The sequence below is a fragment of the Typopeltis vanoorti genome, chromosome 23 (assembly GCF_054136105.1).
Source record: "Typopeltis vanoorti isolate ZY-2024b chromosome 23, IOZ_Tvanoo_1.0, whole genome shotgun sequence".
NCBI classification, from domain to species: domain Eukaryota; kingdom Metazoa; phylum Arthropoda; class Arachnida; order Uropygi; family Thelyphonidae; genus Typopeltis; species Typopeltis vanoorti.
In genome coordinates, this window is record NC_143571.1 from 6,235,137 (window position 1) to 6,261,689 (window position 26,553).

General features: G+C 34.2%; 1 protein-coding gene across 1 annotated transcript in view; it reads left to right on the forward strand.

The window, feature by feature from the left end:
* The window catches only part of Med (Smad/Smad4 homolog Medea), a 278,163-nt gene that overhangs the window by 113,206 nt on the left and 138,404 nt on the right, over nucleotides 1-26,553 (forward strand). The window contains exon 5 of the mRNA XM_090413229.1: nucleotides 18,472-18,646. Coding sequence (XP_090269355.1) covers nucleotides 18,472-18,646 — 175 coding nt within the window. The remainder of the gene's footprint in view (nucleotides 1-18,471; nucleotides 18,647-26,553) is intronic.

Genomic DNA, 26,553 nt, shown 5'->3' on the forward strand with positions numbered 1-26,553 from the left:
GGTGATGAATGGCAATGCTGTAGCCCATGAAGTTTTAACTGAGGCACGGCTGTTGCTGTTACCCCTCAGATGAGATATGAGCAAATGAGCGGCTCTGTTTGGTGGTGGGGTGAGCCTGCCATGGTGTAGAGCCAACCGGTTCTGAGAGTTCTCAGTGGCAGGGTGAGCCTGTTACTGAGGGGAACAACACTGTGTTTTTGGAGTTTGACCTGTACTTGAACATTCAATAAAGGTTGAAACCGGTCTAGGTAATGGCCCTCCCCTTAATGCATAGCATTATACATGTCTGCAAGGAGATGTGCTTTGCATTATAGGATATGGGAGATACTGAGATAAGGAGTGATGAGAGCTTGGTCCACTTTTACCATGAGTTACCTCAGTCCTGAAGATACTTCAGGTGCAAACTTTGTTTGCTTACCCTTGGATAAAGGATTAAACTAAATTTATTATAAGTAATCCAGAATCATCTCATGATCAACAGTTGGAATCAGTTGATGGGAATGTTTATAAATTAGAAAGTGAGAGTATATCTCAATCATCTGTGAAGCATCCACTCATTCAGACAGATTTTAGCAATTACTATTTAAGGCCAGATATTAAAATACAAAGGTATGATCACTATAATTAAAAAAAAAAAAAAAAAAGTTTTCATTATCTTAGGCTTGCTGTAAAAAGATATGTAAATTAGGGTTAACAATATAATACAACAGTAATACATTATAATTAATCTAATTTTATATATATATATATATATATTATATATCATCATACGTATCAAGGATTTAGGCCTAGCATGGCCTATTCCGGCCTTAGAAGTCATCGTTTAAGAGAACGTCCTGGTTTTCTTTTTCCTAATGGCTTGTACTTTAAGGCTTGTTTTGGTAATCTTTCTGTTTTCATTCTTTGAACGTGTTCCATCCATTTATGTTTATATTTTTTAATTTTTTCTATTACTGGTTCTTGGTTTAATTCTTTCATAATATCTTCGTTTCTTTTGTGATCAGATAGGGTATACTTTGCAGTTTTTCTCATAAACTTCATTTCTGCTGTTGTTAATCTTTGTTTGTCTTTTTGTTTTATTGTCCAGATTTCACTTCCATACATTAAGACCGGTAAGGCTAATGTATTGTATACTTTTAGCCTGGTTTGTTTTTGAACTAGGTTTGGTTTAAATATAGAGTTAATTACACCTGTTATTTTTAAGTATTTTGCAATTTTTACGTTTATATCTTTTTCATTTTCATATGTGATCATACATCCTAGGTAGTTAAATGAATTCACCTGTTCTAAGATCTTGTTATCTATTACTATTTTAGTTCTTGCTGGATCTTGTCCTTTAAAGGCAATAGTTTTTGATTTTTCTGTTGATATTATCATACCATAATCTTTGGATATCTCATTTAGATTTAAAATAGCTTTCTGTAAGTTATCTTCAGAATTTGTAATTATTATTTGGTCGTCTGCAAAGAGGAGAGTGTTTAAGTTAACTGTAGGTGAAAGTTTAATTCCTTGATGTAAATTTTTACTCCATTTTATTATTATTTCATTTAAGTAGATATTAAAAAGAGTTGCTGAGAGGGGACATCCCTGTTGGACCCCTTGGTTTATCTCTCTTGTATATGATAGCTCATGATTTAATCTTATTTGTATTTGATTATTTTCATATATACTTGTGACAGTTTTTAGAATATTATTTGGTATTTGTCTTTCTTTTAATATGTTAAATAATATGTTTCTTTTAACTTTGTCAAATGCTTTTTCAAAGTCAATAAATGCAATATGTGTTTCTATATTATATTCTCTTCTTTTCTCTACTATTAATTTTAGGCAAAAGGCTGGGTCTATACATGATCGTCCTTTTCTAAATCCATTCTGTACCTCTAGAATAAAGTTTTCGGAATATTTCATTAGTTTGTTATTTAAGATTCTGCTATATATTTTGTAACAGGAATTTAGTATACTGATACCTCTATAGTTTTTAGGGTCATCTCTATTACCTTTTTTAAAGATAGGAATCACAATTGCTTTTTTCCATTCTATTGGGGGGATACCAGTTGAGTAAATTTTATTTAAAAATAATAAGAGTCTTTTTTGAATCTTGTTCCTGCGTATTTATATAGTTCTGAACCTAGCTTATCTTCTCCAGGTGATTTTCCATTTCTTGTTTCTTTCAGGCTGATTTCTAATTTTATATATATATAATAAATAAATATATATATATATATAATAGATATTATATATATAATATTAAAATTACATATAATTTTAATATAAAAAGACAGTTTTTTATTTTCACAAGGAGGAGGAGCATATGTAAAGATTTTAAATTCATTTAAATGTCTTTACATAATTTGTCTATGGACGAGTTTTATTTGTTGGTAGTATTATTAAATATAGAATAAAAAGGTATATGTGAAAGTTATGCTGATAGGCTTTTAATAACCTGTTTGAATGATATTTCAGTGTAAAAAGAGTGCAGCAGTAGTGCTTGTTGTTTTGCTATCATTATTTGAAAAATATAATAGAACGTTATTTATAACATATTTTAATAGTATTAACAACACTAAACAAACTATTTTATAAAAAAAAATGCTTATTAACTGGCTTATATTTTGCTGAATTTCTAATCAGCATCTTCAGAGCACAAAGCAGCATCTTATAGTTTACACGTGACAATGAATAAGTGAAAGAATTCAAATTGTAATGGAGAAAAGATCTAAAGTCCTAATTTGGCACCCTCTAATGTAAAGAAAGGGGTATTACAGCTATGCAGGAGTTGTTCTTAAATAACAGTCAACCAAAGTTTTGGTATATTAATGCAGACATACTTGTTCAGGTTAGGAGAATTCTTCTTAACTTTGACTGGGTCTAAAAAATCTTTTGGACCTGTAATTACTTCTAAATAGCAATACTGTGTCTGCCATGATTGAACTACCTTTATTGGTTGTAGTACCTGCTGTTTTGACATCATTCGCACAGTCATGATAATTGAAAATACAGTGAAGTATGCTATGCTTTACTGTGGAATCAGTATAGCATACTAGATTACACACAAAAAAAAGAATGTGCTAAAAGGTGTTATAAAGGAATGAATACGGTAGAATTGTTAATGATTCCTTAAGAAATAAAGAAATTAAGACTAGGAATGAATAGTGTTTTCTTTGTTTTTGTTATTAAGTTCCTATTGAAAAATTAAATTGGTGGTAAATGTGTTGTGAATTTTTGCGATTGAAAGATGAACCATACAGTGTGTTTATATACTTGATAACTGTTAAATAAAAAAGAAATGTTCCAAACTAGTCTGCTCTTGTTGATCTCTATGTAGTAAAGTTTGTGAAATTATCATTAATGCATCTGGTTCTTGCCTAAATAGATATTAAATGTATATACAATAAAATACGGGTGTGGATTATTCTTTTAGATGTGACTGTGTGAAAAAAACATTTGCTGCTTCTATTGAGAAATCTCTACAGGATTTGATTCTTCAAGTATGTAATGAAGAGGTGCATTTTGAAGTTTTGAGGACTAGATTAGTCAATTTTCTTTGACTGTCAACATTTTGTGTATGTTTAATTTATAGCTTGTGTCTACAGACTATTTAAACATATTAAAAAATCTTGACCCATAATTTTAAAGTATGTCTATGTCTTCCTGTGAATCTTTCTGCCATCCTGACAAAGAACACTTGTTTTGGTAACCTACTCTCTCTCCCATTATGTTTAAGTAGCTATACTCCCTGATATTAGCTCTACTTGCACACTCCTGAATGCTAACAATATCAAGTTCCTTCCTAATATCATCATTTTTAATATGATTCTGCTATTGATGTCATCTGTTCACTCACCTAATTTTTCTTAGAACTTTCATATCTGGTCTCTGGTCGTTGATCAAGTACTTATTTCTAATCCATCTCTCAGATCCATAAGTTAAAATTAGTTTGAAAACAGAATTAGCTTTACTAATTCTGTTGTCTATTTCCATATTTAATTTGCCATCTTCACTTAATTTTGTGCTGAAATAGTTTAAATGTTTTACTTCTTTTATAGGTTCTCCATTCAGGATGCAGTTGATTCCTTCAGTGTGCTTGCCTATTTTCATAGCTATCTTTTTATTCCTGAATTTATTACAGCCATTTAATTAAGGGATACTGCAGACTATTACCAGTTTATTTAGTAGTAAATTGTCATGTTCATCAACTCATTGGATTACTTTCTGCAGACAGTATTACACTTCTGAATAAATCTACTTTAAAGCTCTTTAACTAATTCAACAAATGCTGGGAAAAATTTGGTATGAAAATTTAGGGACAATTTATAAGGAACGTGAAAAATTAAATATGGAAATAGATAACGGAATAAGCAAAGCTAGTATCATGGGTAGCCAGTTGAAAAATTTATAAGGAAATATGAGAGAAATTAGTCAAAATACTAAATTAGCAATATGCGAGATTGTGTTTAAACCCATATCATTATAATTAAAAATATTAGGAAGGAACTTGACACTTGTAGCATTCAAGAATGTCTGACAGAACTAATTTAAGGTGCTGGGATCACTTAACAGAATGGGAAAGAAAATGTTAGCAAACAGATATTTTATGCAAGGACAGTAGGAAAAGATCTAGCGAACAACAAAATCTAGATAGATTGATGCAGTTAACAGTGTGTTAGAAAACTAAATTGTAAGATCTGACACTATCAGAGAATTGACAAATGCAGATTAATTTTGGGGAGAAAAAATTGAGGAAGGTGGTAATAATGTAAAAGTTAATTATGCCATACTCTTATGGTATTCTGTGCATCCCTTGAAGGTACATATCTGAAAGTAGTGATGGTGAAATAAACAATTTAATACAGAACTCACTAAAGAATATCCATCTGCTATATTTACTGTGCAATTCAAACTAAGCCATTTTGTCTTTCACAGGGATGGATAGTATTGCCAGTGATGATTACAGAATGTCTTGTCTTGTTATAGGCTTTTGTAGACAGGAAAAGAGAAATACATACAAGGTTTGTATTTAAGATATATGGAAATTTGTAAAAACTTGAGATAGATATATATAGCCAAGATAGATTGCATGATGCACTGTCTAGGACTAAACCTAAAAAGTTTGACATGATGTTTTGGCCACTGTAATGTGAAGTACATTGAACTTTGAAGTCTAGTTGATCTGCACTAACCAAATTCTCTGTGACTTTCATGTTGGTGGGTCTGTTAATATCCCTGGATATATCCTCTAGCCAACAGGCATTCAACTGGAGTAAACTGCCTAGAAGTTAACTAATGTAGGTTGAGGCGTGGTGTGGTGTCGTGTCCTCACTTTATAGAGGAAAGGCCAAACCATATGTAATACTAGGCACCACTAGTTAGTAGATGAGTTTCATTATCCAGTGTAATATTACCAGAATTCTTATTAGAAGCTTAAAGTGCCAAAAAATCATGTATGGACTTCAGAGCAAATGCCTGTTTCATTTTCTAAATTTTTTACAGAATGCAGTATGAGTGCTTTCAGGGTTGCATCAAACATTGCGGAGAGAGAGATGAAACATGTCTCTCCATGATTAAACTAAATGCTTTGGAAGACTTCTGAGTCAGCTAGTGAATAATCTTAGAGGGAGACATTGCTAAAGCCACCATTTGCAGATGATTTTTTACTAACCATTGTATGGTTTAGTGAAAAAATTTGTTATTATATATTCCTTATCCCTCCTAATTTCAGCTAAACTTCATAACCATGAAAAGTCAAGCAAAGAAAAACTGATTATGCATGGAAAAAAGTTAAACCTACATTAAAATTATTTCATTTTCTGTCACTATCTCTTTCCTAATGTCATTTTGAACTTCCTTAATTGTGAAGTAATCTTTCTTTGGGATTTTCATCATCATCAAATTCCTGACACGTACTCCCAAGGAATTGTACAAGATATTATGATAGTACTACATGAAGAACTTGCATCATTACTAACTTCCTATCAACAATTTTCCTCCAGATCAATCTGTTATCTGTCAAGACTCCAATATTATCAGATCTTATATTTCTGTCTTCTAAGGCAATTTTTACTATATCAATCCACCTATATCTTGTTTTTTCCTCTCCCATTCTGTTTAAGTGACCATAGCACCTGAGATTAGCACTGCAAACGCATTCCTGGATGCTGACGATGTCAAGTTCTTTCCTAATATCCTTGTTTTTAATATGATATTGCCATTGATGCCATCTGTTCATGCCTCTAATCCTTTCCAGGACTCTCATATCTGTGGTTTCTAGTCTTTGGTCAAGTGTTTTATTTCTAACCCAGCTCTTGGATCTGTATGTTAAAATTGGTTTGAACACTGTCTTGTATACAGCTAATTTATATTCAGTCAACTGAATATAAATTTATTCAGTTGACTTCCTACCATACCAGCTTTGTTGATTCTGTTGTCTATTTCCATATTTAATTTACCATCTTCACTAAAAACTGTGCCTAAGTAGCTGAAATGTTTTACTTGTTCTATAGGTTCTCCATTCACGATGCACTTGATGTTTTCAATGTTTCTACCTATTTCATTTTCTTTATGTTGTTATTGCTGATTTTCATAACATATCTATTACAACAGTTATTCAATTTAGTCATGGAATCTTGAAGACTTGTAGTGGATTTAGATAAAAGTGTAACATAATCTGCATCAAGTAAAGAGCTGGGGTTAACACCTCCAATTTTGATATCAGGTTTAATACCACTTTCCTTCATAATGTACATCCTTGTCTGACACCAGATTTAACATTAAACTATCTTTCTGTACTTCAATTCTAACTGCTGACTTACAACTCAAATAAAGACCAACTATTGCTTGATGTCCCATTGACACCACATAATTGTAGCATTTTGAATAGCTTTTCTCTTGGCATCTTGTCATATGCCTTTTTCAGGTCTACAAATCTTAAATACAGATCTTTGTTATATTCCCATGATTTCTCAACTATTTGTCATCAAGTGAAAAGCTGATCCTGACAGCCTCTATTTGGCCTGAATCTAGCTTGTTCTTCACCAAGCTTCCCTTCTATATATAATCCTTCCCAAATATACTTGCATAAATCTTACCAGGAACACTCAGTAGGGAAATACCGTTGTAATTCTCATATTCAGTTTTATTTCCCTTTTTTGTATATTGGTACTATGAGAGCTCTACTCCAATCATCTGGAATTCATCTCTCTGTCCAGGACTTCTGAACTATGCAGTGCAGCCACTGCAAGACTTTTATACCTCCATACTTGAGCATTTCTGATTGAATATCATCTACTCCTGCTGCCTTTCCACATTTCAGACTTTTGATGCCTTTTTTTACTTCAAGTATAGATATGTATTCTTGATATGCATGCTTTTTGAGTGTTTTTTACCACTGTGCTGTCACTGCTTGTTTCATTGCAATTTTTCAAAGTAATTGCTCCATACATCAAGGATATCTTTTTCTCCAGTTTTCATGACACCTTTATCATCTATAATTCCTTTTACACTCCTTCCTCCATTTCTGAGCTTTTTCAACAGCCTCCAGAATATTTGCCACTAATATTTATTTTGTATGATACTGCCAAAGTCTTCCCATGTCATTTGTTTAGCTAGTTTTACAGTGTTTGGCTTTCTTACATTTGTCTCTGTATTCTCAAAGAGCAGAAGCTGGCTTATCTGCCAGGAACTTTTGATATGCTTTCTTCTTTACCTTCACTGCCTTTTTAACTTTCTATGTCCACCATGGAGTTCTGATTTTTCTATCCTTACAGACCACATTACTTACCACATGCCTCTCTGACTGAATCAATCTCTTTTCTTCAGGGTTGGCCACTAAATCTCCAAGGTTTGCTTCCAGTTTTCAAACTCTTTAATTTTTTCTTGAATTATGTTTGTGTATTTTAGTCTACTGTTCACATCTGAGAGCTGCTCAACTTTTATTCGCTTTAAAACTTTCTTATATGTTTTTCTTTTCAATATGAAATTCAATTTTATCCCTCAAGACTAAATGATGATCACTTCCAATTTGAAATCCTCTATACGCTATATTGTCTTGCACCAGTGTGAAAAAAAAAAAAAAAACATCCCTACCAACAATAACATAGTCAATCAGAGTTTTCTTATTCCTTGCCTCTTCTCTCCATGTAAATTTATGCACATTTTTATGTTGGAATATGGTGTGTTAATAATAATTAATCCATGTCCTGAGCAGAAATCCAACAGGTATTTGCCATTATTATTAGCTTTGCTCTTTTCTCCAAATTTTCCCAAAATAATTTTGTATGTTTGACAATCATTTCCTACTCTGCTATTTAAATCCCCAACAAGGACCAACTTTTTCTTTTTCACTGAGCCAGCTGACTTCTCTAATGCCTCAAAAAAATTGCTCCATTTCTTCCTTGGTAAAACATTCTGTGGGACTGTAGTCACAAATAAGTCTCATTGTCCAGTTCCCCATTCTGATATTTGCCCATATCACTCTACTTGATATTGCCTGCCATTCAAGAAGATTAGCCTCATATTTTGTGTTGAATACTATAACTACTATTCCTTTTCCCTGATTGTTATTGTCTGAATATAACATTTTGTATTTATTGCTTAGAAAGATTTCACCAGTTTTTGTCTTTTTTGTTTCAGTCACCCATATTATGTTGAGCTGGTACTTATCCAATTTCTTTGCCATTCAGGCTTCTTATGTTGATAGTACTGATCTTAAACTCTGGTGATGCTGAGTTGGGGTGTGTTTCAGGATTTCTTTCAGTAACTGACTTTTTGCTGTTTGCCCAGGTTCTCTGGCGAAAACTTTAAATTTTGCTGTTTTTTAAATTTAAATTTTTTTATTTTAAATTTAAAAAAAAAAATTATTTTTTTTAATTTTGCTGTTTGCCCTGTTTAAACAAGGCCCTGTCTTGTTTAAACAGGGCAAACAGCAAAAGGATTAGCCTCATAGGTACAACATGACGTAACTTCATCTGAGATGAAGTTATGTCAGGTTGTACCATCATTTTATTTGTGGTGTAAGATAATAAGAATACAATTTGGTCGACTAAATCACAAATTGCCAGTCCATCCTCGTTTGTTCAGTATCCAGGCAGATACCTAACAGGGTTCGCCACATTCCTTTAAGGCCCATGTGTTGGCTTCCTTTCAGTTATATAGCTTTGACCCTTAAGCATCCCTTTTGAGATTTTAATGTTCATAATTCCAACTGACTTTTTTTTCCATCAGCACTGATAAAGCAGTTAGAAATGTTGAGATTTTGACAGGGCAAAAAAAAAAAAAAAAATCAGGAAGCTTGCATTACATTCAAATTGCAATCTTGCTTTCTTGTCCCATACCAGAGCTGCCCATAACTCTTGCTCAAATCTGCTTTTGTGTAATTTGAATTCAGATGGTTTTTATTGTGTCCTACAGAAGAAGAAGAAAGCAATTTGTTGATTAGTAACCCATCTCTCATTAACTCTATACTCTTACATGAACATTCAGTTTCCATTTGCATTCTCAACAAATGATTCTGTGCTTATTATTCATCAGAATTTATTGTTAATTCCTCTACCCTTCTCTGAATCTCTTAAATCATGTACAAGTGCTGTGTGCCACTCCTTTACAGTTCATTTACAGACTAACAGTATATTTTTCTTCCTCTTCCACAGATCTTGAAATCCAGTATTAATAAGTTTCTTCTTTCGCCGCTTTCTGCTCATCCATGGTGCTATAGGTTGAACAACATTGTGTTTGGGATTACCTTAAAAATGAAATGTGATTTATTGAATAATTTTTGAAAGCAGAAGGTTATCAGCCTCATTTCTTATATCATAATGCCTGGGTGCTAGCTATCATTTAACCAATCATCAAATAACGAGACCTTTAGTTGCTTTATTCTTGAATGGAGCATCAGTTTATTGATTAATGTTAAATAGACCAAAAGTAGATTGTATTATGTCTTGTTCATATTTTGCTGATTTCATACCAATTTCTTCAGAATAGGAAGCCAATTGCTGTATATATGTGGACACTGCAAATCAGATAAAGTTTAGAAACAAAAGATTTGTTACTAAGCAAGTGAAGAATTTTTGTCAAGCATCCTTTAAGACTTAAATTTAACATAGTGTATTTATTATATGAAAATGAGGGAAATATTGCCTACAAAATCAACTCGTAAAAGATATAATATAGAAAAATTAAAAGATCCCCAAATAAATACATTATCGAATCTAAAACCAAATACTTCTCACAAAAGATAACTGAGACAGCTGATACAAAAGGAAAGTCAATAAACCATGGATAACCAAAAATATTTTGGACCTATGCGACGAAAGAAGATATTTGAAATCTCATATTAATAGTGGTGATAATTGAGAACAGTATAAAAATATTACTAATATTAATATTACTAAAATATTAATATTAAAAAAGAAATCAAACATGCTAGAAACTTATGGATACTAGATGAATGCAAAAATATACAAGAGGACTTAAATAAAAATAATCCTAAAAGTCCTTTTCAAATTATCAATAAGTTAACCAAACCTTTTACTGCAATTAATTGGAGCATAGAAGACAAAGATGGAACTCCTATCGCGATAACCAGAAAATAGTTGATAGATGGAAATGTTATGCAACCAAGTTTTTTTTTAAAAGGACTCTCAACTGACTGACGGAATTTTGCCAGGAGGTTCGGAGGAAGGAGATTACCCGATATTAAAAGAAGAAGTCATTGCAGCAGTTAGCTTCTCAAAAATAGGAAAATCACCGGGAATTGATGGTGTTACAATGATACGCGAAGGAGGTGACATCATCATATACACCTTGCTAAATTTATTCCAGGATGTATGGAACACAGAGACTTGGCCTTCTGATTGGCAGACTTCTGTCCTTGTATCTATTCCTAAAAAGGGAAACAGCAATAAATGTAGCAACTACAGAACAATAAGCCTTATTAGTCATTCAAGCAAAATCCTGTTAAAAATACTATTGTCAAGAATCAAAAAGAAAATAGAAAGCAGATTATCAGATGAACAAGCAGGTTTCCAGAAGTACAATCGACCATATTTTTACAATACACATACTAAGTGGAAAATACATAGAACATAACAAAATAATCTGTCACAACTTTTTAGACTTTAAAAAAGCTCAGTATGGCACGAGGCATTATAGAAAATTTTAGAACATTGTGGTATTGATAACAGAATTATTAGGATTATTAAATCTCTTTATTCCTCATCTGATATGAGAATGGAAATTAAAATTTACAGCAGTGAACCGTTCCCAGGAAGAACGGGGGGGTAAGACTGGGATGCATCTTGTCCCCTCTTCTTTTTGTTTTCTGGAATATCTCATAGATGAAGCTCTTCATGAATATGACACTGGAATAGTAGTTGACAGACTAAGAATAAATAACTATGTTTTGCAGTTGATATTGATCCTCTGGCAGAAAGTGAAGAAGAATTGCAACAGATAACCAGTCACATTTTAGGAACATTAAAAAAATATGGATTATACATAAACCTACAAAAAACAATGATAACCTCAAAATCAGACATTGAATTCTTAAAGATACAAATTTGCAATAAACAAATTGAGAACTTAAACAAATTCACTTATCTAGGAAGTACATTGAGTCAAGATGGTCGCTCAAAAACCGACATTAAATACCGAATTGCTAAGGCAACCGTGGCCCTACAGAAGTTAAAACCATTGTGGGGAGATAACAGAATAGCAATTGTAACTAGACTAAGACTAATTGACACCTTGGTGAATTCTTTCCTCTTGTATGGTTCTGAGGCCTGGACTTTATTGAGGGAAGATGAGAGGAGACTCCTGTCTTTTGAAATTAAAATTTACAGAAGACTTTTGAGAATTCCCTATACCGCTCACATAACCAATGAAAATGTCTAAAAACTGATTGATTCAATAGACGGGAGAAAAGGGGAAAATATTCTGACAGTCATCAGAAGAAGACAGATGAAATGGTTCGGACATGTAGAGAGGGCTAATGGCATTCCAAAGCAAGCACTAGAAGGAATCGTTCCAGGATCAAGGATTAGGGGCTGACCTTGATTAAAATGGACTGATAACATCAAAAAATGGACAAATCCCCCCTCCCCCTTTCTCAACTGACATCAAGAACAAGAAACCGAGATGATTGGAAGAGGCTAACAAAGAATATCACCTATCAGCCATGAGTGACCCAATGGTCCATTTAGGACTATGGGAGAGAAGAAGGTATTATTTCTGGGAAAATTCCCATGTTACTCCTCTAGAATACGCTATTATTTTTTATGGCTCTATAGCCTATTTTTGTTTAGGAATGCCTCTTTTTTACAATGTTATTAGCTTTTTACTTAAATCTTAGAGCATTACTGATGTGTTATAAAACAAATATGTGAAGAATAATATAGGAGGAAAATTCAGACATACCTTTTTTGGATGTTGTTGGCTGTTCCTTATCTAGGCAATATGCATTCCTCTGCTGTTAAACTGTTAAAGGAAGGTTTTGGAAAAAGTGGGTGTAAAGCAGTGTGGGGGAATTATTTGAAAAAACCCCGAGTTGTTTATATGTATGAATATTATTACATTAAGGGTGGGTAGAGTGCACTTTGGGGGGGGCGAAAGAAGGATCGGAAAATAGAAACTTTTTTTCTTTTTTTTTTTTTGGTGAAGAAGGATTGATGGGAAAAGATCAAGAGTGGGAGTAACGGGGCATGAGCCGTTTCAATAGTGCATTGTCTTCGGAACTCGTTGGGGAAATGACAAATGAAAGCTGACATGGCATAGCTTTCACTTTCCCCACAAGTTCTGAAGACGACTCACTGTCAAAACAGCTCGCACCCCGTTACTCCTACTCCTGATCTTTTCCCATCAATCCTTCCTCTTCCCCAAGAAATAGTTTCTATTTTCTGATCCTTCTTTCATCCCCCCCCCCAAAGTGCACTCTACCCACCTTAATCATAATAATATTCATATATGTAAAAAAACTGTTTTTTCTCAAATAATTCTCCACTTTACCCAAACCCCCTTCCTTTAACAGCAGAGGAATGCATATTGCTGGGATAAGGAGACAGCCAACAACATCCAAAAAAAGGTATGTCTGAATTTTCCACCTATATTATTCTTCATATATTAGTTTTATAACACATCAGTAATGCCCTAAGATTTGAGTAAAAAGCCAATGACATCATAAAAAAAAGGGCACTCCTAAATGAAAGCAGGCTATATAGCCATAAAAAATAATAACATAGTGTAGCTTATTGGGCCTTGTAAAATTTCCCAAATCCTAAATTCAACACATGATTTCCAAGGATGCATTGAATAATGGAAACAAGGAGATGATAGAAAATTAGGAGTTAAGTTTTTTTTTTTTTTTAAGTGGTCAAATTTCTCAAACTCTTTGGGTAACACCTCACAGAATAGTTTGAAAAAAAATCAATAGTAAAAAGTGACCACAAATACCTGAACATTTTAATACCAGTATTAAAATGCTATTAAACTTTGCTTAGCTTTGTATTTGATTGTCCAAATTTCACTTCTGTATATATACAGAGTGGCCCATAATTCATGGAACATGCTGTAGAATGGGTCCATCTTTGTGAAGCAACTGAATAAGCTTTTTAACATCCATCAGATTTTTTTTATTAGTTATGAAAAAACACATCATGTAAATGCTTTCCATTTTTGGCTTTACAAAGACAGGCCCTATCTATGGAATGTTCCATGACTTATGTGCCACCCTGTAGTTGTGATAGTAAAGCTAGTGTATTAAAAACTTTTAATCAAGTCCATATGAGGTTTTGGTTTAAGTATAGAATTATCTGAATTTTCCTGTTGAAATTATCATTCTAAAATCCTTGGCTATTTCTTTTAGGTGTAGAATAACTTTCTGAAGATTATCTTCAAAATCTGTAATTACCTCCTGGTCATCAGCAAAAAAGAAGTGTTTAATACCTTGATGGTTTTTTCTGTTTGATTTTATTATTTCACTTAACTGTATACTCTATAATAACTCTATCCTGGAGGTATCATGTAATAATAATATGCATATAATAGTTCTTAGAATGGTATTTGCCTTTCATGTAATATGTTAAACAGAATATTTGTTTTTATCTTATCAGGTGCTTTTTCAAAATCATTGTCATGTTATTAGATATATGAACAGCCAAAGGCTTCAATTCGGCGACATATGACTTGTTTAAGTTAAGGGATATTACATCCCATATCGTTTCTTAGCCGAATAAGAAACTCAAAGAGTTTCATGCCGAATATAGTAGAAACTATATAAAGTTTGGCAATTCCAAGCGTAAGCAAATACCTGGATATGCAGCAACTGACCCTTAAGGTAGTGCAAGCTGAGGCAACTCGTGTCAAAGGTGGAGCAAGATCCGATCACTATTCTTGATATTTACCCATAATGTGAACTTAGCTCCTAGGAGCCGTATTACTGTTCAACATTATGAGAGAAGGTCACTACCCAGACCAGTTTCAACCTTATGTATAGGTGAAGCGGGCTCTAAAAATAAAACGATCCCAGAAGATCGCCCAACTCAGCGTTGTTCCACTCGATGACAGGCTCACCCCGTCACCGAGAAGAACTTCTCAGCATTGGCTCTACCCAGTGGCAGGCTCACCCCACCACCAAGCAGAGCCATAATCTCAGTGGTGGCCCCACTCAGAGACAGGCAAAAACCTACCTCCAAGTGGAGCCTCTCAAAGCCAGATCTGCCCCGCACCGGTTTCCACCCTCATTGTGGTCTCATCAGTGAGTAGGTAGATCTAGTTAATATCAAGTTTGTAGCAAACAGAACTTACAACCCTTCTATGAGTATTGCCGAGAGGTGTCCTAATAAATTATTATATATATGAAGAGTCAAAGGCTTCAATTCGGCGACATATGACTTGTTTAAGTTAAGGGATATTACATCCCATATCGTTTCTTAGCCGAATAAGAAACTCAAAGAGTTTCATGCCGAATATGGTAGAAACTATCAATAAAGGTTGTAACTGGTCTGGGTAGTGACCTTCTCTCATAATGTTGAACAGTAATACAGCTCCTAGGAGCTAAGTTCACATTATGGGTAAATATCAAGAATAGGGATCGGAACTTGCTCCACCTTTGACATGAGTTGCCACAGCTTGCACTACCTTAAGGGTCAGTAGCTGCATATTCAGGTATTTGCTTACGCTTGGAATCGCGGAACTTTATATAGTTTCTACTATATTCGGCTAGAAACTCTTTGAGTTTCTTATTCGGCTAAGAAACGATATGGGATGTAATATCCCTTAACTTAAACAAATCATTGTCATGTGTTTTTCTGGTTTGTAATCTCCTTATTTCTGATATTAATTTTAAACAGAAAGCTGAATTGATGTGTGAATGTCTTTTTCTATAACCATTGTGTGCATCCAGAATAGTCTTCAGAGTAACTGGAATTCAGAATAATTATACAATAACAAGCAAATTAATCCTGACAAGCCAAATTTGCTTCCGTTTTACTATTTTCAGTTTTGATTTTAATTCACTATTTTGGTTCAGTTCTGTGTGTTTTAACTGTCTTTAAGATGTTTATTAATAGTGTTCTGCAGTTTTAATAGTGTAAACAAGTTGACATTCATAGTGTTAATTCACATCTCCAAGAAAGTGTTGAAAATATGTACTCTTTCTCAGCACACCTCCATGACTCAAAGACAAATTGCCTAAAGAGGTTTAGGGAGACAGGTATTTTCTCCTGACATGTGGATGAAAAAGGAAAACTACACTTACTCAAGATTGTTTACTAGTTAGGAAAATCAAAATGAATCTAAGATTGTATGCTATAGACTTAAATAGAGACTTGGCAGCTAGTTGGATGAATGTTTCTGACATGACAGTCCTTCGAAGATTGTTGGAAGCAGGAAGGACTGCCCACAGACCAAAACAAAAGAAACAACTGTTGATGAATGCTATGCAAAAAAAGAAGTTCTAGTGGGGAAAACTGAAGAGATTGGACTGTTGAGAAGTGGAACATTCTCAGATGACAGCCAAGGAGAGCAAGTACTCTATGTTCACAAATCAGCAGCTTAGAAGACTTCTCATAACCACCTTCAAGCTCCTAAACACACCTAGCTAAAAAAATTTTATGGAGTTGTTTTACACATGACGATCCAGGATCACCTGTGTTGATGATATGATGATATGATAAAAAGTGACCAATATATAAAAAATATTGGAGAAAAGAGTGGTTCCACAGATCCAGAAAGACAAAGAATTCATTTCCTAACAGGATCTTACTTCATGCCGCACTTCAAAAAATGTGAAAGAGTTCCTCAAAAATCACAACACCCAGTTGCTTCAGTGGCCAGGTAACTCTCCTGACATTTACCCAATAGAAAATTTGTGGACCAGTGAAAAAGAGACTTGGCAAATTAAATTGTGATACAAAGGATAACTTAATACAATCCATTATAAAAGTATGGTTTCAGATGCAGAAATAAGAAAAATGTGTTCTACTTTGGTAGAATCCATGCCTAAGCAAATTAATGAACTTATTAAGAACAGAAGAGCACATATAAATTATTAGGTAAAGTTGGAGTTTAATTTTTATACTTATTTTCTTCTAAAAAATAAATGTTTTTTTTTTTAAAATGTGAGTGTTTGGGATTAATTTTGAGTGTTTACTACTGTACACTACTGAAATTTTTAAGGTCTTCTTTGTTACCTTTTTTTATGAATTTCTAGTCACGAAAAAGGTAACAAATGTGGAGCTTGCATATTGCAGTCCCACCATGGAAACCTGCTTAAATCTCAGTTTTGAATGGCGATTTTTATGTTAATCTTCATATCACCTTACAGTCATGTTCAGTGAGTGTGGTGGGTCATCCACTGCAGGTACACTTGCAGTTGACTCCCTGTGCTTCCAGCTCAATATGTTATCACTGATTACTGACCTTGGATGGCCCACTTTGCCAAACAGATAGGTTACAACATGACATCCTGTTACAATGCCTCTTTCAAACTCTGTCAGCAGCCATTTCACTCGGACACAGTTGCACTGACTTGGAAGCATCACATTCTTCCAATTTCTGGCTATAAACACGCCTCATTACATAGCATGATGCACCTTGTCCATGGGGATATTCATTGACCTCTTTCCATGCAGTGTATATGTTTTGTTTTTCAAGGGATGTTAAATTCTTTTAGTTTGACTAAAATAGGCTAATTTGCAGGCTCATGATATCTTCTATGTGCACGGTGAGCCAGAGGAATGGAAGAAAGGGGATAAGGGTTGCTAGTTTGAAGAACACAGCTGGGGTAACATATATGTAGTTTTATTTCCCCCCCCCCCCCCCACACACACAAAATGCCTGAAAACGATAGCTCTCTATTTTCCAGTAAGTCCTGGACACACACTTGTGCAATTTGAGTTTTTCATTTAAAAAGTGTATCATTAATTAAACCTGAACTCTTGTGGTAAACTTGGAAGTTTTTTTTTTCTCACTTGGTTAGACTATAAATTATATATTTAGTTTAATCCTTTATCCAAGTGTGAGCAAATGAAGTTTGCGTCTGAGGTATCTTCGGGACTGGAGCAACTCGTGGCAAACATTGACTGAGTTCTGATCACTTTCTTTAGTATCCCATAATCCAAAGCACATATCCTTGCAGACATGTATAATGCTATGCATTGTGGGAAGGGTCACGACCCAGAGGTAATACCAAGGTTGAAGCAATGCAGAAATCATATTTCAACTGGCATATGGAAATATGACTTCTGCATTGCTTCAACCGGTCTGACCCTTCCCATAATGCATAGGCATTATTATTATTCAGTCCTCCATGGAGTCAAAAGACTCAGCATGTCTACAAGGAGATATGCTTTGCATTATGGGATACTAAGGAAAGTGATCGGAACTCAGTACACCTTTGCCACGAGTTGCTCCAGTCCTGAAGATACTTCAGGTGCAAACTTTGTTTGCTTACACTTGGATAAAGGATTAAACTAAATATATAATTTATACTGGTAAACTTTTTTTTTTTCATAATTGCTTCTACTGCCAAAGATTAATTAATAAGTAATGGCTTATTAATATAATTTTTTGGTAATGATAAGGGTGGTTGATCCTGTCTCTAGTCTGCTTTGTTTTTCAGCACATGCCTTCTGGCTAATTTGTCTTTTTGCAAGAGTTTCCAGAGGAAAAAACTTGATACCATATTCGAGCAGATAACTTCCCTCCCTTATAAATATTCCTAACATCTTAGACAAGATCTGAACTCAGATCTTCTTCACTGTCACTGTGTTATGGATGTATGTTGAAAAAATTCTTCAGCTTTTATTTCTGGCTTTATTTCATTTTTCTCATATTTGTATAGGAGTTCGTAGTAGTATATGATTTATATATTATATAAATGGTAGTTTTTTTTAATTAATTATTTTTTTTTTTTTTTTGCTTTGCAGCTAAAAACTTTTAATGGATAATTTTTTTTTGTTTGTTTGTTTCTATTTGCAGGTTGCTGGTAGGAAAGGATTTCCTCATGTAATTTATGCACGCATTTGGAGATGGCCAGACCTTCACAAAAATGAATTGAAACACGTGAAATATTGCCAATATGCCTTTGATTTAAAATGTGATAGCGTTTGTGTCAATCCATATCACTATGAGAGAGTTGTATCTCCGGCAATAGGTAACTTTTGGAATGTTTATTAGAACATGTTTAAGTTGTCTATCTTGGCTTTATTGGTTTGGTATACAGCAATCCCTCAATTAATGTGCCTAATGTGTTCTTTAAAACAAGTGCATTAATCGAAAACACACTAATTTAATATAATAACCTATGAGAAAAAGTATAATTTATTCCTCAAATTTATTTTTTGACCCTTAATTTTTTTTTATGAAAGAATTAGGGTATATCTCAGGGCCTAGTTAAAGGAAAACCATGAAGCTGAAAGACAATAAATAAAACATATTCAGAATATAAATTTATTATTCTACTTCTTACAAATAATTGAACTAACGTAGTTTGGTGTGCATTCTGTTTCTTTTTTTCATAACTGACGATATGACTCTATTTCCTCTTCTACTATTTATGCAAATTTCACTTTTTCTCTCTTTATCAGGGCCAGCCTCTAAGCATTGCTGCTTAAAAACTTTGATTGTATGAAAAATATTTTCAAATTGTTTCTGTGAAATCTCTTTGAACTTGTCAGTGATTAAATTTTCTTCATATTCTTCAGGATCTTCCCGCTGTGCATCTAGATTTAGCAAGTCGGAATCGCTCAATTTTTCAGAATGAGATTTAATTAGCATAGATTAATTTGAAAAGCCTCTAAAATCATTTGCACAAAGTGGAAGAATGTGCTTCCAAATGGCTCACATATTGTTAGCAGTAATTTTCATTCGACTTTGCGACTTTATAACCAGGCTGAGATTTCTCTGATTTGTCTAGAAAAATCTTGGAAGGCTTTCGCTTCCAAAAAAGGAGGCTGGTTTCATCGACATTCAATATTTGTTGATTACAATAGTCCCCTTTTTCCACAATTTTCTTCAAAATCTCTAGATAATTTGCAGCCACCTCCTTATCTACACTTGCAGCTTCTTCTGTGATTAGAATATTATGTAGGCTATTTTTGTTTATGAAACACTCAAACCACCCAGCACTAACATGGAATTCTTCTTTTCCACCATTGATAGCTCTTTCTTTCAAGGTTGCAAAGAGACTTGATTCTTGTGATTTAATAAGGTCAGTGCTTAGTGGAATCCATTTTTGGTTACAATCTTCGATCCATGTAGAAAAAAGTCTCTCTAATTCAATCATTAGAATACTTTGATTTTGAGTGCATGCATGCATGATGAACTTGAAGGAGCCTTACTTTTCTCTTTGTATTCAGTAGCTTTGCTTTGATTCACCCATTGTTGCATTCTTGTCCTATCTTTACTCTGGACTCGCCTTGTTCATTTTTCTTTATTATTTCTAGTTTTCTTCCAATGAGATTACTTTTCAAATCATTTTCACACTTCCACTATTTTGCTCACTAATTCTTTTACTCATGATGAAAGGTCGGGAAAATACTTTAAAATAAAAAGTAAGCGTAAGGAAAACAACTGCAAAGGAGGCACGAGATATGATCAACAAAATGCAATGTAATTAGCAGACGATGTAAATTTTGGTGGTAAATTTGGAACATAGTGTACATGAAAATAGTGTAGTATGCCATTAAAAAATAACATTTGTAAAATGTTTTAAATTGGTAACTAAATTATTTCACCCTGGTGAGTGATTTTTTAAAATAGTTAGCCATATAAAATGTATAGATAGAAACTTTTTAAAATCTGTAACATTTATTTTTAATATGTATATAGGCACACTAATCGAATTTGGGTATAGACAAAAAGGATGCACTAATTGGAGGCACATTAATCGAGGGATTGCTGTATAGTAAATTATGCATCCAGTTTGTTTGTTTTTTTCTGATAAGTCCATAGTCCATCTAATATTTGAAGATAAAAAAACTGAAAGCATTAGTTAATTGAGTTATGGATTTGATTTACATACTGGAGGTGCAATAGTCAAAACAATTTAAAGAACTACCTTTTATTTGTAGCTATTAAAAAAATTCCAGCAATTCACTTTTTAACATGGTTTGTTTGCTGAGAAAGAAACACTTATTGTATTAAAAATTAATGAGAAAAAGTGTCGGATATGTTATTATTATTATTTTAATGTATTGCATTTGAGATCTGGTATTCATTCTATGAAAAATACACAGATAATAAGTAATCATGTTGGAGGATTAAAAAGAAATTCAAAAAAGAAAGTCTATTTTTAGAATCTGCGGCGGCTCTCAGAAATCAACCAAATTTAAATAAATATGGTTGCATAAAACTTCCCAAAATTTGGGAAACATTAATTATCATAGATCCCACCTTACATCCTAGACCACCTACAAATGCCCATAGAGGCTGCTCACCTAGATAGGACTTTAGTCACCCACGTATTTCACTTAGTATTGTGTTGTATTTGAGTGTGTGTGTTACATTAGTTTTTTTGTAATCCCTGAAGATGTCTCAGTGACTGAGATGAAATATTTGAAGCATTAAAATCAGTTTTAATCCTTTCCAAGTGCTGTATATATGCCATTAAGCCTCCAACATGATGTCCTCACAGCACTTAACCCTCAACACACAGATAATATGTAAAATAGCAATACCAACAAGAATCATATAGCTTACAAGTTTTGGCATGAGTTGCTTTGTTATTATACTACTTAAAAAACATAGTTCCTTAAGAATAAGAATTATGTAATAGTTACCTTTTCATTATCACTTTTACTCTGGTTATTACTGACCTGACAGTACCTTTTTTGAATACCTTGGTTACCTTATATCAAGAGTTTAATGTTCGTGTACTCACTTTGAAAAGGTTATCTTCAACATAACTGAATAAAGTACATAATTCTGTAATGGCACTTTGTACTGCTTTCTATTATTTCTTGTTACGTTTGAATTAAAGGTAAATATGTCATAGGAAACTATTAGATCTGAGATGTATACAGGGTGGTTCAAAATTCCATGTACAAACTTTGAGGAAAGGTAGAGAACATCAAAATCAACCATATTCACATAGGAAAGCATGACTGGAAATGCCACCTGAAAGTGATAGGTGGCACTGTTCGCCAGCACTCCAGGTAAGCAATTGGGGGCTTCCTCATTCAAGCTTTCAGCGTTGTACAAAGAACATGCGTCATTTTACGAATGCTGAGATGGCAGGCATGCACCTCGTTTACGGGTTAGCTGACGGTAATGGACAAGCTGCTGTATGAATGTATTGCGAAAGGTACCCAAACAGACGTGTACTGCATCACCAAAGTTTGCGCATTTGCATCAGAATTTGTGTGACTGTGGATCATTCGGGGATCACAGGCATAATAGTCGACGGCCACAATCAGCGCAAAATCCTGCCATAGAAGAGGAGGTGTTGCATGCAATGGACAATAATCCAGAGACAAGCACGTGTGTCATTGCCTCTGCTACAGGAGTATCACAATCCAGTGTATTGTGCATTTTGCACTCTGAGTCCTTACATCCATTTCATCTGCAACGGCTCCAGTTACTGATGGCCAAAGATTATCCTCGATGTGTGGAATTCGCGCAGTGGTTTCTGCAGAAAAGTGCCGTAGACCTGGATTTTCCAACTCGTGTTTTGTTCATGGATGAAGCTTACATGACGTAAACTTAGTAAAGTTTACATGATGTCATTTTTTTTAGATAGGAGATGTGCAAAAAAATTCCACAGTATTTAGCAGCCTGTGACAATAGGTTTATGATAAACAAAGGTGGTTAGTTCACCAGAAGGAGAATAGTAAAGAAGGCCAGTTTACCGTCACTTTCTACTTTCATGGAAAAGTTTGTGTGTGGAGGGGGAGGGGTAGGCTATTTTGTTTTAGAAAGGTTGATAGCATATCTTTGGGATGGGGTCAAATACACCATCTATGTAGCATACCCAGAATGATGGCTGGAATTATGTGTAGGAGAAGAGAATTTCCTTCTAGATTTTCAAGGTAAACATTTGCTTATGCCAGTGAGAGTGGGCTTCCCATTGATGTATCTTCAATCTCAATGTAAAATTTATTTTGACAAATAAAGTAGCTGGAGTGAATGACCAAGTCAAATAATATGTGAGGTGAGAAGGCTTGTGATAGCAGTTGATGGGAATCATCAAGAATGTTTGTAAAATAAGGGCTTGATGTCTAACTGACCATCATGTTATTTGTCTAAAGAGATGTTTTTCACATAGCCACAAAATCTGAAAAGTTTTTTTTTTATGAATGAAGGAGAATTGCCAGTTTGAGAGCATGTTCATTATGTCATCATGTGACTGCAAGATTTTTTTAAAAAATCCATTGTTAGTATTCGAACTTATTTGAAATGGCTTAACACTGAAGGTGATCTGTTAGTTTCAGATTTTAATGTCTGTCAGAAACAAAGCTTTATTTTATATTCTTATGTCTATGTGTAAAGTTTAGTTCATAGGGAAGAACTAACCAAGAAGACCAGTAAACCAGGCAAAGTTTCAGGTACAACAAGGTGGTTGGCTTTCAGTTCTAAAGAAATGCCACAATTCTGAGTTAATTCCTAACATTGAATCTCAGATTTAAGAAAACAATCAAATCACCTATAACTCATCAAACTTATTGCACCATGGGCCTTTCAATCGGCAGCATGATTTTGCAGTAACATTCATCACTTGCTGAGCTACAAGAAACCGTTGTTTCCATATTAGACTCTGACCTGTTAAATATCATATTATGCATAACTGAACATTCTTTTCATCACTCTTTTAATAAGCACAGTGTCTTGTGTTTATCAAAAGACAAATTTGTTTGATCCCTACCAAGCTAAACAGAAACCATTGGCCATCAACTCCAATTAAAAAGGGAAGGGAGGAAGGTCAGCATTTCTGGATGCTCTCAGTCAGAAAGATATCTGCTTCCTCTCCAAAGTACATAATTTTTTGCAATAGTTCAAAAAAATAATAATTTGGAATTCCCCCATAATATAGAATGAAACTTATCCACTCTCTCCAGTAATGTTAACAACTTTGGAAGTCACTTCTGTACTACTTAGAAGTAAAAACTCTCCCACCACCACCACTACTGATATCTGTTTTACAGAAATTAAAGCCTTACAGTCTCTAAAATGAAAGAACTATCTGATTACCAAGGCTGACAATGGAAGATTTGTCATTATCATCATGGATACCTATGATTAGAATAGAAAGATAACCCTTCTACTCTGTGACAGAACTTATTAGGATATTGGCTGCAACTCCACTGACAGCCAGACTAAACAAAACTCATTACTTCTTGTAGATAAACTTATACATTAGTTACATGTGACTTTAAATTTTTCAGGAAATGACAACGTATACTAAAATAGTCACCTTGGGAAAGGAAAACAACAGTCTCTCTTTCCTAGACACTCTGATTACACCCAGCCTCATGGATCCTTGGCTTTCTCTGTTTTCAAAAAAAAAACCAACCCATACAGGTAGATACATTCATCAGCAAACACCCTCCCCCTCACAACAATATGGGATTATAAAAACCCTATATAACAGAGCCAAATTATTCTGTTCAGATAACAATGCCCTAACTACTGAACTTAACTATATCCTTAATTAACACCTTCTTGGCCAAGGCTACAACCCCCAAAAATTCAGAAAATATTAAAACCAGTTAAACCTCTCTCTCTCCCCCCCCCCCACTTCATTACAGAGATTACACTAAATCTATCACCATTCCTTATATATACGGGGCACGTCTGTAAAGCTAACAAAAATCCTATAAAAGAGTATGACCTGACTACCTGTTACAAACCATATAAGAAATTGGCATCCCTTATCCGCTCCACCAAAGACCAGTCACTTCCCTGAGACCTACCTGGAGTATACCAGGTCCCTTGCAGTTGTAAACTGTCCTACTACAACCAAACAGGCAGGACAGCTAATATCAGGATATCTGAACACAAAGACTAAATTCTGTTTCACCAATACAGCCACTCAGGACTTGCTGACCATGCAGTAGATACCCACCACAGAATACTCTGGAAGAAAGCCACTTTACTACATTGCAGAAAATATAAGTATGAAAAATTATTCCTGGAATCAGCCTCAGCTCTAAAAAAAACTTCCCAAACCTCAACAAATTTGGGTGCATGAGACTGCTCCAAGTTTGGGAAGCTTGCATCCTAAGAACAGCCTAACAGTCAAGACAACCCAATTTAGTCCACTAGGGGGAATCTTTAAGACTCTAGGACCAACTTCAGTTGCCTTCTTCAGCCTCATTTGCTCATTGTTAGTGCCTGTGACTGCATGCACATATCATAGTTTTATGTTCCCAGAAGATGGCAATGTAATGTTGCAGAAATATAGGACGGTATTGATTAAAGTTTTTTAATTAATATTTTAGTATACGTTGTCATTTCCTGAAAACTCATTACATGATGAAGTTACCAGTCTGGACTGAGATACTACTGAAAACTAAAGATTCGTTTTGCTTGTTTTTTTTTAACAATCTTCTGAAGAATGCATCCCCCTTAAGCAAAATTAAGGTCTCAAATAGAACAAGGAAGAATTAGTAATTCTTCCTTATTCGTCTCATAAAAAAAAGGAAAAAAAGAAACTATTTCTTTTGCTAAAGTGAAAAACTTATCTCTTCTATCAGCTGACGTGATCAGTTTTGACATTGAATCCTGTTATTTATAAATGCACCTTTTGATGATTCCCTTAATTTGCTACCACAAGCCTTCCTACTTGATAGATTATTTGGGTTTGTCATCTGCCCCCCCCCCCCAATGCTTTATCTATGAAAATAAACTCTACGAGCAGATTGAAAGTACTTCGATGGAAAGCCTACTCTTGTTGGCACTAGTGAATTTTAACCTTGAATTTACAGGAAATTCTTTTCTCCTCCATACAATCCAATATTCTGGGTATGCTACTTAGATGGTGTCTTCCAATCCCAAAAATACTGTACCAGTCTTTATAACAAAAATAAATTGCCCTCACACCTATATAAACTACTCCGTGGAAGTAGAAAATGATAATAAACTGCCTTACTCTGTCATTCTCCTTCTGATGAGCTACTTCTGTTTACTGCAAACCTGTCTTCACTAGCTACTACATACACCAGAATTCAATTTTGATACCAGATTTCATACCTTGCTTCATAATGTGATCCATATAGATGATAAATACCAGTTGAGATAATATGCACCCTTGTCTCACACCTGATTTAAAATCAAACCATCTTCCTGTACATTTTTGTAACTCAACAGTTAGCAATTCTAACTGCTGACTTACAACTCCAATATAGACTAGATATTGTTGGAAGTTTTTCCACTTGGTTATACTATAAATTAAAGATACCAAGAAATTATACTTTTGATTTAATCCTTTATCCAAGTGTAAGCAAACAAGTTTGTTCATAAACTATTTTCAGGACTGGGACAACTTGTATATAAAAGCGTATGACCTCGCATCACTTGCCTTAGTATCCCATAATGCAAAGCACGTATCCTTACAGACATGTCATTTTTATAATGCTATGCGTTATGGAAAGGGTCACTACCCAGACTGGTTTTGACCTTTATTGAGGTCTCTTCGGTGGGAGCCAGAGGTGATACCAAGGTTGAAGTAATGCAGAGGTCATATTTTCATATATGAGTTGCCAAAAAGATGTCACACCTTATTAGAATATTATTTAGATTATTCTAATAATAAGGTGTTATGCCTTTTGGCAACTCAATGAAAATATGACCTCTGCATTACTTCGACCTTATATCACCTCAGTAAAGGCCAAAACCTGTCTGGGTAGTGACTTTCCCATAATGCATAGCATCATATCCTAATTATAGCATTATATCATAGCGTATACGTGTAAGGATATACGCTTTGCATTATGAGATACTAAGGCAAGTGATGTGAGGTCATAATCTTCTATATACAAGTTGCCCCAGTTCTGAAAATAGTTCAGGCACAAACTTGTTTGCTTACACTTGGATAAAGGATTAAACTGAGTATATAATTTCCTA